Source organism: Bombina bombina, chromosome 1, assembly GCF_027579735.1.
Source record: "Bombina bombina isolate aBomBom1 chromosome 1, aBomBom1.pri, whole genome shotgun sequence".
Taxonomy (NCBI): Eukaryota; Metazoa; Chordata; class Amphibia; order Anura; family Bombinatoridae; genus Bombina; species Bombina bombina.
In genome coordinates this window covers 50868406-50882086 of record NC_069499.1, presented here as the reverse complement: position 1 = coordinate 50882086, position 13681 = coordinate 50868406, and the positions used below count along the sequence as shown (strand labels likewise).

Below are 13681 nucleotides of genomic sequence, written 5' to 3'. Positions count from 1 at the left end.
ATAGGGTATCTATTTGTTTTTGTAGGTTGTCTGTCCGAAGTCTGTTAGCTCTGGTAAGGGCTGCTTTTTCTTTAATTAGTAAACCTCGAAGATAGGGTTTGTGTGCCGCCCAAATGGTGATTGGGTTAGAAGTTGTTCCTACATTAAAGTCCCAGTATTCATTTAACGCTTTAGAAATGGAATCCCGAACTTTAGTAGTTTTTAGAATATATGGGTCAAAGGTCCATGATCTGGCTGTACTAGTGGGAAAAGTCTTTTTAATATCTAATTGGACTATCGAATGGTCTGACCATGCACATGCATGGATCTTAGAGGAGGTCAGGTCTGGTATCAAAGTTTGGCTTACATATATGTAGTCCAGTTTTGAATAAGATCTGTGTGCATTTGAATAATAAGTGTGGTCATTGGTCCTACCATTTAGGGTGTCCCAAGAGTCTAAAATATTATGTTCCAGAAAGACCTCTTTCATTTTTTTAATTGTGGAGTTGTGTCGTAGTTGTGACTGAGATAATGGGGTTTTACCTTGATTTTGGTGTGAATACATAGAAACATTAAAATCCCCTCCTAGAATAATTCTAGAATGTGACCATTGGGTTAATAAGTGAGAGATATGGATAAAAAAAAGCAGCTTGCGATTAGTTTGGAGCATAAATATTACATAGAACTATCTGCTTGTCGTGTATTCTACCTTGAAGTAGCAAAAATCTGCCCTCTGGATCCCTAGTTGTTTCCTCTACTATAAATCCTACCGACTGATGTATCAATATGGATACTCCTCTCTTTTTTTTATCAGTTATAGAGTGAAAGTGTTGAGAATACCCTTTAGACCAATATTTTGGAATTACCTCTCTAGTAAAGTGCGTTTCCTGAAGGAATATGATGTTCGCTTTTAATCTAGTGTATTGGTTTAGAGCTGTCCTGCGTTTGAGATCTGTGTTGAGGCCTCTAACATTGTGTGAAATTAGTCTTAGATTGCTAGCCATTACTCACTATTGTGGTGGAGGAGATCTCCCCTCGGAGCACCGCTACATCTTTCAACCTAGTTACCCATAGGCTTCGGAAGAACAGTTTTCTATTAGTGGATGGGACTCGGCAGCAGAGCGGACGGCACGGTAGAACACTGATAAAGATATAAACAAAAACAAGAATATTAGAATACATTGCAATAAATACCCCAACAAAGGTATACATAATGAGGCTGATACATCTATGAGCCCTGTGTTGAGCTAACAACAAAAGACAAGTAAAGAAAAAAACATTTATAACCCCTCCCCCCCCATAGAAAAAGTAAGTTATGGTTTGGAAACGTCATAACCTGGTGCTATGACTATAAATAAATATGATATAAAATATTCAACATTATGTACATTAGTAATTGTTAGTTACTGAACGCTACCTACAACAGAACCTTTCTATGTAGTTATCTAGTTTTTAAATTTACCACAGTCAGAGAGTTTATCTCTCTCCTGTGTCTTCACATTACTTAGTAGTGTTAAATACAGAAAAAACAATGAAATGGAACCTCTTTTAGAAACCATCCAATACTCTAAAGTGTCAAGCTTTGTTCTTTCTTTTCGGAACTCTAGTCCACTTTTGTCTCTGTGATTGAGATGGGTCAAGTTGCAGTTGGGATCTATCTTCTCCTTTCTTCATCTGTGGAATTTCGGGTGGTTCCAGTTGTAATCTACGGCATATATCAGGGATCTCTGAAGCTTCTTTAAGGCTCAGGGAGCTGCCGTTGTGTAGGATATACAGGTTGAACGGGAACCCCCATCGATATCTAATCTGGTGCTTTCTCAAAAGTTCGGTTAAGGGCTTTAAATAGCTTCTTCTCTGGAGAGTCCGTATACAGAGGTCTTGGTAGAATTGAATTACCGTGCCCTGGAATTTAAAAGTGGGATGTTTTCTTGCCGCTGTAAGTATCTCCTCCTTTTCTGGAAATCTAAGAAATTTAACAATTACATCTCTGGGAGGTGCATCTTCTTTTGGCTTAGGTCTTAGCGCCCTATGAGCCCTTTCCGTTTGAAATTTGTCTTCGCCCACCTCTCCAGTGATAGCTTGAAATAGTTGGTGTAGATATATAGGTAATTCGTCTATTGAGACAGCTTCTGGCACCCCTTTCAGGCGCAGGTTACACTTGCGGCTCCTATTTTCGAGATCCTCAAGTTTATCATGCATCTCGCTTACTTCTTGTTCCTGTGTAGACATCTTTTGTGTGAGGTTAGATAGATCATCGGCAGTAGAGGCCTCATTTTCTTCCAGAGTGGCAACTCTTGAGCCTAGTTCAGTAATTTCTTGCTTTATGTCTGCCAGACTATTTGTAACGGTATTCTGAAAGACATTTATTTTTTCCCAGAGCTTATCAAAGTTCTTGTTGATATCTTGCTTAGACACTAGTGCCTTGAGATCTGCTCTTGTTGCAGGAATAGTATCTTCTTCACAAATCTGCGAGTCTGATTCATAATCATTATCTTCTTCTATCGCCGTATTTGCAGATTCTAGCGTTTTCTCGCCTCTGGCAGGCCTAAAGAATAGAGAAGCTGTTGGTGGCTTAGATCCCTGAGAGGATTTATTCAACTTTCTGGCCGACATATTACAAGAAGGTTGTTTGTATTTCACCAGTACACTATAGATGTATCTAGGGGTTGTAGCAGGCGTCTCTACGTGGTGTGTAGTTGTATTTTAGAATACCAAGGGTAAACAGGTAGATACACTTTACAGGAAAGTTTTATGATATATAAGTAGTTAGCGATATTTTTCCTTTAGGATAGATAATTTCTTCTGCTGCAATCTGCTGTTGTAGGACTGAGAAAGTTAGTAGCTTTCAGGATTACTCCATATAAGGTTTTTTTATTCCCCAGAGTGCTATTGCAGGAACAGAGAGCAATAAATAGATAGGAACATGTTGTAGTGTGAGCCAAACTCTGTTCACTGTTTGTTCAGAAAAAGAAAGTAATCCAGATTACAGCAGGGCTACAGTTTACCACATGGTAGTTATTGCAGGCAGTGAGATTAAGTGTGCATTATATTTCAGCTTCAATAAACCTTAGGCTAGTTCACTTACAAAGCATAACCCTCTCTCAAACATTCTAGTAGCCATGTTACTGTAGGGCCTTTCTAGGTGTGTGTCTTTTTATCTTTCTTGTGATCACCGGATTCTTTAGGCCTCAATCGCCCTTAAAAGGTAGTTTTCATGTCCCCACTGTATCGTTGGGAAGGGAATAATTTTAAAGTCTCTGTGACCCCATCTGAAGAAGTATGTCGTTTGTTTCCCCTCTTACCGCACTGACCTCTGTGTGTTTCAGGCTTGTCACTCACACAAGTTCAATACCGGAGCATTTTCTCCTTCTCGCGGCTAAAGTGTCGGTTCAGTCCTCTGTTTCCCCTGATAAGGGGTTTCTTTTATGTCATCCCAGAAAGAGGTGGCCGTCTAAGTACTCTGTAAGTTTGTGCTGTGCGGCGCCATGCCGCTCGAGAGTAATTATGCCACGTGTCTAAGATGGCGATCGGCACCCGGCACTTCTCCCTGACACCGGGCTGGAAGTAAACTCGTAGTGTCTGATGTCGCTCCCACTTGCTCTCCGGTACTCACACTAAAGGATCTCAAGGGTCCAGTGTCTTTTTATATGCGTGGCTGTACATATATGTCCTCATATATTACAGTCTAGCACGGAGCTCCACTACTAAGCTGCAATCTTCCTTCAGCTCCAGGCTCCGCCCCCCTAAATGTCACTTTAAAGGAACACTAAAGGTCTTCCTCAACAATAGCACAGCAGTTTTAGCAGGGATGCAGGAGCATAAAATAGTGAATAGAGCAAACAGTACAGCTTCTGATTGGCTGTAAGGCCCAATAACGCAGCACAAAAAAGGCTTAGTTAGATGGGGGATCATAAAAATGCTATTTCAGGGGTATAAGTAAATAAAACCAGCCACATAGAAAGCTCTGGAATTATTTAAGGACCGGTACAAAAATCAGTAGATGGAAACAAAACTTTGCCTTTAACTGTTCCTTTAACTTTGTCTATTAGCAATAAAAATAACCTTATCATGCAAATTTACCATCTGGTCACAGGGGTTGATCACAATCAGTCCTGTAGAAAAATATATCTAATGGATTTCAACTGAAAATCAGCATTAATGTCTATGGGTATTTTTGCAGATAAATCATTTGATACGTTTTTCTACAGGATTTTGATCAACCCCAAAGTCTATTGCCATTTCAGAGTACAAATCCCATACTACTGTGTATCAACAGAGACAGCTGAATTTATAAATTGATTAAAAAGTAAAGAAATAATAAAAAATATTGTTCTTCATCAAGATTAATGAGAAAAACTATGCGCAGTAGCAATTCTAGTGGTGTCTCTATTCATTATGCCAGTACCTCATAGACTGAAATGTGCGATTGAGAGATTTAACTATGAAAAAGTGAATTTAAAAAAAAGAAGGTTAGGAATAGGTAGCACAAGACAAGGTACCCCACCTGCACCTCTATATTGTTTATACTTAGCTTTGTGGTCAGATTTTTGTGCCAATAACGACACCTTGTATTTTATTCTCCATAGTTTCCTGGAGTCAGTGATTTGCAATCAGACTACGTTGCACACCGTCCATAGAAAGCGGTCATTGAATGCCTTCATGGGTCCCTTCTATCAAGATTATGTGGAAGGAGATCCAGATCAGACTGAAACTTCCAAGTCCACTGATTTCCATAGCAACAGCCACTACTCTGTGTTCCTGGAAGAGCAGGCAGAGGGAGACATTGGATTTGGCCAGGAGATTAAAAACCCTCAGGGGGAGAACATTCCTGCTTTTGAGAATCACTATGACTATTACCTTTGTGGAGGCAGTGATGAGCTGGCTTGTACCCCAGAGCCAGACGAGTTCAACCCTTGTGAAGACATCATGGGATACATTTTCCTGAGAGTTGTGGTGTGGTTTGTGAACCTCCTTGCTATACTTGGTAATGCATTTGTCCTTTTTGTACTGGTCACCAGCCATTATAAACTGACTGTCCCTCGCTTCCTTATGTGTAACTTAGCTTTTGCTGACTTCTGCATGGGAATCTACTTGCTTCTCATTGCTTCAGTAGACCTTCACACCCGCTCTGAGTATTACAACCATGCCATTGATTGGCAGACAGGGCCCGGCTGCAACACTGCTGGTTTTTTTACTGTGTTTGCCAGTGAGCTGTCGGTGTACACTCTGACGATGATCACCTTGGAACGCTGGTATGCTATCACATTCGCCATGCGACTCGACCGCAAGATCCGACTCAGGCATGCTTCGGTTGTCATGCTGGGAGGCTGGGTGTTTTGCTTTTTCCTGGCACTATTTCCTTTGGTTGGTATCAACAGCTATGGCCGAGTTAGCATCTGCTTACCCATGGACACAGAGTCGGCGCTTTCCCAGGCTTACATTATTTTTGTATTGATGCTCAATATTATAGCCTTCATTATTATCTGCACTTGTTACATAAAAATATATATTACTGTCCGGAATCCACAATATAAACCTGGGAACAAAGATACAAAAATTGCCAAACGTATGGCAGTCTTGATCTTCACTGACTTCATTTGTATGGCACCAATTTCCTTTTATGCTTTGTCCGCCATTATGAACAGGCCACTCATTACAGTCTCTGACTCTAAGATACTGCTGGTGCTTTTCTACCCACTCAACTCTTGTGCCAATCCATTCCTGTATGCCATCTTCACCAAAGCTTTCCGTAGGGACGTTTTTATTTTGCTTAGCAAGTTTGGTATCTGTGAGCGTCAAGCACAGGCTTACCGAGGACAGACAGTGTCAGCCAAAAACAGCAGCGAATCCTACGGCCAGAGAGGAAGTGGTGGTACCGCACAAACTCTGTCAAACATCCCAGATTTTCATGAACAAGAGCATCCGGTAGGCACCACTCAAGGCATGATGCTCTTGGAAGACACTAGACTTACAGTTTTGTAGCACAACCACAGAATCTTCTAAACATTGCTAACCAGTACTAGTTTTATCAGGAGGTAGAGTGGGACGTACAACAGGTTATAACTACAAGCTCTTGTTCTGAGGCAATTTATTGCACAATGATGTTAATTTGATATTATTATTTGTCAAACATAAACATTCAGGTAGCATTCTATGTAAAAGGAACCTACTTATATAATCTAAGTCTGTGGGAAGTCAATAAGTTACATTCCGGGCCCCTGGCTGCCATTAGTCCCCCAGACATATAATGACATAACAGTGAAGATCCTTTGATCATTGGGCCCTATTTGACATAATACTGTGCAAAGGCTCTTCAATGTCTTTATAGTTTCTTACACAGTTTAGATAATAATGTATTGTTGGTCATTTATCCTTTTAAATAGAGTTCACATAAAATGTAACCTGTAATTGTCTAATGTTCCACTTCTGAGTGTGATCTGTCAAGGCTGTTATGATTTTTACTGTGAATTGCTGTACAATGAGGGACACTTGTATTTCTAAACCAGGGTTTTTTAGACCTGTCTTCATGGAACCACAAGTGGCCTTTATTTCAGGACAAAAGTATCTGACTACATATGGCTTAGTCACATTTAAAAGGGTTTATTTTGTGATAAAACTGTGGTTGTCCCACACTCCATAGGTGGCCAAAAAGCAAATTCCTTAACATGTACTACAAATCAAATAGCTGGTTTAGGAAATGGGGCCCTTGGTGTAGATTTATTTCCTAGGAAATTGGGCCCTTGGTGTAGATTTATTTCCCTTATCCAAGGGAGCTATGTTGATTTAAAAATGAGTTATCAACTAATTATTAACCATCTGTGCTTAAGGCGGCATGAAACCCACATTTTTCTTTCATGATTTTAAACAACTTTCCAATTTACTTCTTTTATCTCATTTGCTTTGGGTTTCATGTCCCGTTAAGCAGAAATATTGTTGATGTACCGTGAGCACAGGTTAAAAAGTACTGGTCTAGACCTCATTGTTTAAGTAAATTGTGCATTTTTAAATGTTCACAACTAGAGCTTCAGAACATTAAGAATGGCACTTTTTGTCCTAACATTCCTTTCCAGATGTTTCCACACTGCAATTGTATGAGAACACTCATATAGTTTACGGAATTTGACACTTCTCTTCCTCTCTTATTTCTTGTTAACTGTATTCATGATGGTTGAACTCTTCCATGTTCCATATACAGAAATAATGTAATTTAGTCTCATATTTTGGAGATTTTTTTAAAACTTCTTAACTGGGTAAATAGGACGACATGATACTTCTTGTAAATATCAAGTGGGGTTTTAATAAAAATGTTTTACTAAGAAATAAACCTGCATCATGTGACTGACTGTATTTAATTTGGCATTTTTAATGTTTTGTTTGGGATTGTACTGTACTAGTTCTCTAACTACTACATTTAGCCACTAATCAGCAAGTGCTACCCAGGTGCTCAACCTAAAATGTGCCGACTCCTAATCTTACATTCTTGCTTTTTTAAATAAAGGTACCAAGAGAATGAAGAAAAATTGATAGTAGGAGTAAATTAGAAAGTTTCTTAAAATTCCATGCTCTATCTGAATCATGAAAGTTTAATTTTGACTAGACTATCCCTTTAAATAAAAGCACTGAAATATCTAATGGTAATGTGCAAGAGAATCCTGTATTAATTTCTTTGCATATAACTTCCCAGAAAGACGTTATTTTTGGCAAGATCACCATGTACATTCAAGAGATCGTATAGTCCATTGGGTCATTATATGGAACAGTACTCACCAGCTGCAAATTGCCAGTTATATGCAGTATTGCTGTAACGGAAGAGGTGGCTGTTGGGATGGTGTAAAGAAGAACAAGTTTGGTCTATCAGTAACTCATTTATTGGTTGTTAATTCGGCTAAATTCTGGAGCCAGCACAGCCCTCCTAGTTGTGTGATTTCTAACATAGTAACACAGTAGAAGAGGTTGAGTCCATCAAGTTCAACCTATACAAATCTTAATATACTTACAATAAAAGCTCCAATTGAGCTTAAATTAACCCATTAAAAAGGGTGAATAATTTAACACAAGCAATCATATCCCTGAATTCTGTTTCTAGCCAGAAATGTATCTAAAACATTTTTAAATGTATCTAAGGTATTGGCATTGCAGGAGATTAAATCTCCTTTCCTCCAGCCTTAAATTGTGACTTCTTGTCACAAACAATTTTCTTGGTATAAACAGAGCTTCTGCCATCTCTGTAAATGGGCCTTGAATATATTTATATAAAGTAATCATGTCACCTCTCAAGCGCCTTTTTTCTAGAGAAAACAGACCCAGTTCTCCAAAATAGCTTAAATTCTTAATTCCCTTTATTAGTTTTGTGGCCCTTCTCTTAACTCTTTCTAAGTCTGCAATGTATTTTTCTGAGATTGGTCCCCAGAACTGCACTCCATACTCTAGGTGAGGTCTTACCAGTGATTTATATAGTGACATAATTATGCTTTCCTCCCTTGCAAATACAAAACACCAAAGAGGATGACAATTGCGCTGTAAAAGGGATACCAAAAACAAGACAAGTATAAAAGGAGATTCCCCAGACTCCTTAGAAAATACATATGGATACTCTCTAACCAGGGCAGAGAGTTCCTTCTCTCTGGTTAGAGAGTATCCGTATGTATTTTCCTCCCTTGCATCAATGCCTCTTTTAATACATGCTAGTACCTTATTAGCCTTATAAGCCACTTGTCAGGGTGCCAGGAATCAGACTGAGACGAGAAGTGCAAAAATAATCACACCTTTATTAAGAAAAAAAAAAAAATAATAAAAAGTCCACAAGTCAAATAACAAGCCAGGAGTCAAAACCAGAGCTGGTAGTCAGACGAGCTGAGTCAGGAGCCAAAGCGAATAGTCAGACGAGCCGGAATCAGGAACAAGGAAAACAGCAGAGTCAGGAACAAGCCAGGGATCAGGAACCAGGAAGGACGTCAGACAACCAGGTAATACACAAGAACTCTCACAAACAGGTCTGAGACAACGCAAAGGCAAAGCATACTGAACAGAGGCCCTTTAAATAATATGTGATGACATCACAATTCAGAGACTGCATCCTGTCTCACACAGATGATGCACACCAGTCTGACCATAAAAGGAAGTGCAGGAAATGAGCAGCATCCCCACAATGCACCATAGTCAGCAAGAGAGGTGAGTAAAATGGCTGCCAGCAGCACATGGCAAACAAAACAGGGAAACAACCCTGACAGTACCCTCCCCTCAATGACCCCTCCCCCGCGGGAGGACAAAAGGCTTATTGGGGAAACGGGCAAGGAAGGCACGGAGGAGGGCGGGAGCAAGAACATCAGAGGAGGGAACACAAGAACGCTCCTCCGGACCGTAGCCCCTCCAGTGAACCAAATACTGTACACGGCCCCTGGACATACGAGAGTCAATAATGCTGCTGACCTCATACTCCTCATGGTTGTCAACAAAGATAGGACGGGGACGAGGCAACACAGTAGTAAATCGATTACAAACCAATGGTTTCAAGAGGGAGACATGAAAAACATTGGAGATGTGCATTGCAGGAGGAAGGTCAAGAGCGTAGGCCACAGGATTGACCCGTCGGAGTATTCGAAAATGACCAACATAACGGGGAGCCAGTTTATTGGAAGGCACACAAAGGTTCAAGTTGCAGGAGGACAGCCAAACTCTCTCACCAACCTGGTAGGAAGGCGCCGGCAGACGCCTACGATCAGCCTGGAACTTTTGGCGCTGCATAGAACGATGAAGGCAATCCTGAATCTGCACCCACGTGGAACGGAGTTGCCGGAGATGCTCCTCCAAAGCCGGAATACCCTGAGACATGAATCGGGCAACAAGGATGGTTGAAATCCATAATTCGCCATGAACGGGGATAACTTGGAGGAAGCATTAATAGCACTATTATGAGCAAACTCTGCCCAAGGTAACAGTTCAGACCAATTATTGTGGTGATCTGAGACATAGCAACATAGCAACTGTTCCAGAGCTCGATTAGACCGTTCCGCAGCCCCATTGGATTGAGGGTGATATGCCGAGGAGAAGGAAAGCTGGATCCCCATTTGAGCACAAAAGGAACGCCAAAATCTGGAGACAAACTGGCTACCCCGGTCCGACACTATCTCCTTGGGTAACCCATGTAAACGGAAGACCTCCCGGGCAAAAATTGAAGCAAGCTCCTGAGCGGTAGGCAACTTCATCAAGTGAATGCAATGTGACATTTTAGAAAAACGGTCAACCACCATAAGGATAACAGTATTGCCATAGGAAGCTCGACAATGAAGTCCATGGAAAGATGTGTCCAAGGACGCTCACCATTAGCAATAGGTTGAATAAGACCCACAGGAAGACGTCGAGGAGTCTTATTCTGTGCAGAAGCTGAGCAGGAGGCAACATACGCAGCAACATCAGAACGAAGACCTGGCCACCAGAATTGTCGAGTGACAGACCAAATCATTTGGTTCTTGCCTGGGTGACCTGCGGCTTTAGGATAGTGGTAAGTGTGCAAAAGTTTAGTTCAAAGATTCTCAGGAACAAAACACTTACCACTAGGTTTCTCAGGACGTGCATTGGTTTGTGCAGCCAGGATCTCCTCCCCCAAGGGAGAAGTCAAATTAGTATGTATGGTAGCTAAAATATGGTCAGGAGGTATAACAGGAGTAGGTACAGACTCCTCCTTGGACAGAGGTGAAAATTGTTAAGAGAGGGCATCAGCCCTAAAATTCTTACTACCAGGCAGGTAGGAGACCACATAATTAAACCGAGACAAAAATAGCACCCATCTGGCCTGTCGGGGCGACAAACATTTTGCTTCAGATAGATAAGTTATATTCTTGTGGTCAGTAAGAATGAGCACTGGCATGCTAGTACCCTCGAGAAGATGCCTCCATTCCTTGAGTGCCAAAATGATGGCCAGTAATTCCCTGTCGCCAATTTCATAATTGCACTCCGCTGGAGACAATTTCTTAGAGAAGAAACCACACGGATGCAAGGAACCGTCAGGCGTAGGACGTTGAGACAAGAGGACACCTACTCCAGTCTCAGACGCATCGACCTCAAGAACGAAAGGCAGGACAGGGTTAGGATGAGCCAGAACTGGAGCGGCAGCAAAGGCAGTCTTAAGACTATCAAAGGCCTTAATGGCAGTAGGTGACCAATGGAGTGGATCATTCTCTTTACGGGTCATGTCTGTGATAGGTTTGACCAAGGAAGAATTTTTTTTAATAAACTTTCTATAGTAATTGGCGAACCCCAAAAAACGTTGAATAGACCGAAGACCAACTGGACGAGGCCACTGCAGAACTGCAGATAACTTGTCAGGATCCATGGAGAACCCTGCAACAGAGATAACATAACCTAGGAAGGTTACTTGAGTCTGATGGAACTCACATTTCCCGAGTTTACAAAACAGGCCATTCTCACGTAGTCTCTGAAGAACCCATGTAACATCAGAACTATGAGCCTCAATTGTGGGTGAGTGTATGAGGATGTTGTCAAAGTACACCACAAAACACTGTTGCAACATATGTCGTAGGACATCATTAATAAACTCCTGGAAAACAGCAGGAGAATTATATAGGCCAAAGGGCATTACAAGATACTCATGATGCCCGCTCCTGGTGTTAAACGCTGTTTTCCATTCGTGGCCCTCCTTGATCCTAACGAGATTGTATGCTCCTCTCAAATCAAGTTTAGTAAAGACCATAGCTCCCTTGAGGCGGTCAAAGAGTTATGAAATGAGCAGAATAGGGTAAGCATTCTTAATGGTAAGATGATTAAGACCCCTATAATCAATGCATGGTCTTAACTCACCACCCTTTTTCTTCACAAAGAAGAAGCCAGCCCCTGCAGGAGAGCAGGATTTGCGGATGATCCCCCGCAACAGAGCATCGGCAATATACTCTTCTATAGCACAATTCTCTGCAACAGACAGAGGGTAAACCCGGCCCCGAGGAGGAATAGCTCCGGGTTGCAGGTCTATGGCACAATCGTAAGACTGGTAAGGAGGCAACGTACAGGCATGCACCTTGTCAAAAACGTCTAAGAACTCTCGGTACTCCTCTGGCAATTGAGATACTGAAGAAGGGCACAAGACTTTAACTAGTTTCCGAAGACAAGTGGAAGTACATTGCAAGGACCACAACAAAATTTCGGACCTGTGCCAGTAGAGACTGGGATTGTGCTTTTGGAGCCAGGGATAACCCAGAACAACCAGAAATGCTGAGTTTTTATCACCTGGAACTGGAGGGTTTCAAAATGGAGAGCCCCAACAGCCATGGACAATGGAGCAGTTTCGTGAGTAACAAGTGTGGGCTGAAGGGACCTGCCATCAATGGCTTCAATAGCAAGCAGAACGGACCGAGGCAAAACAGGAATGGAGTGCTTTGATACAAAAGCACTGTCAATGAAATAGCCCGCAGCACCAGTCAACAAGAGCCTGGGTGACTATAGAAGAGTCAACCCAGGAAAGGACAACCGTGACCAAAGGTTTCTCCTTAAGCGGTTCCGGGGACGAGGATAAACCACCCAAGGTCTGCCCCCAACAGGACCTTAGGTGTGAGCGTTTCCTGGCCGTGTAGGACAAGACTTCAAAAGGTGGCCCTGTAACCCACAATAGAGGCAGAACCCCTCCCTCCTCCTAAAGGCCCACTCCGCCGTGGAGAGACGCGTGAATCCCAACTGCATCAGCTCAGCAGTACCTGGTGACTCGGGACCAGGAGGCATGGGAGGAGAGGGAGGCATGGGTGGGAACGAACACGTAGGAGACAACGGAACAGGAGGGCCTCTCTCTGAGTCTGATGTCAATTAGGATAAAAAAAAGACACCAATGCCTCAAGATCCTCTGGTAAATCTCTGGCAGCAACTTCGTCTTTAATCGCCTCAGAGAGCCAATGAAAGAAGGCGGCAAAAAGTGCTTCATTGTTCCAACCAACCTCTGCGGCAAGCATACGGAACTCAATGGCATACTGAGCAACAGATCTTGTACCTTGCTGAATGGACATGAGTCGTTTAGCAGCAGAGGAGGAGCGAGCCGGAACATCAAATACCCTTCGAAAGGAGGCCACAAATTCAGGGTAATTTGAAATCACAGGTTTATTAGTCTCCCACAAGGGATTATCCCAGGCATGAGCTGTGTCAGAGAGTAACACCTGAGGTAAGAGATGAGAAATCCCACCTTAGCTCTGTCAGAGGGAAATGCCTGAGGTAACATCTCAAAGTAAATCCCCACCTGGTTCAAAAACCCTCTGCACTGAATAGGATTGCCTCCATATCGCTGATGTAGAGGTGCAGAACCGGACATGCTCCTGGTAGGACTAGGTGCAGCGGCGGAAACAGGAGCAGCAATAACTTGTGGGACACTTTGATCCAAATGTGCAGTGCGAGTCAGCAGGGTTTACAGGGCTAGTGCAAATTGATTCAAGTGGTGATCCTGTTCATCCATCCTTGAAATGATGGCAGGTAAAGGTGGATTATTAGCACCATCAGGATTCATGGCCTTTGCATAATGTCAGGGTGCCAGGAATCAGACTGAGACGAGAAGTGCAAAAATAATCACACCTTCATTAATAACAAAAAAATAAGAAGAAGTCCACAAGTCAAATAACAAGCCAGGAGTCAAAACCAGAGCTGGTAGTCAGACAAGCCAAGTCAGGAGCCAAAGCGAATAGTCAGATGAGCCGGAATCAGGAACAAGGAA

At 42.2% G+C, this 13681-nt stretch overlaps 1 protein-coding gene across 1 annotated transcript in view; it reads left to right on the top strand.

The window, feature by feature from the left end:
• Positions 1-6068, top strand: part of TSHR (thyroid stimulating hormone receptor) — a 141153-nt gene extending 135085 nt beyond the window's left edge. The window contains exon 5 of the mRNA XM_053705548.1: positions 4566-6068. Coding sequence (XP_053561523.1) covers positions 4566-5961 — 1396 coding nt within the window. The 3' untranslated portion in view covers positions 5962-6068. The remainder of the gene's footprint in view (positions 1-4565) is intronic.
• Positions 6069-13681: the final 7613 nt, after the last annotated feature.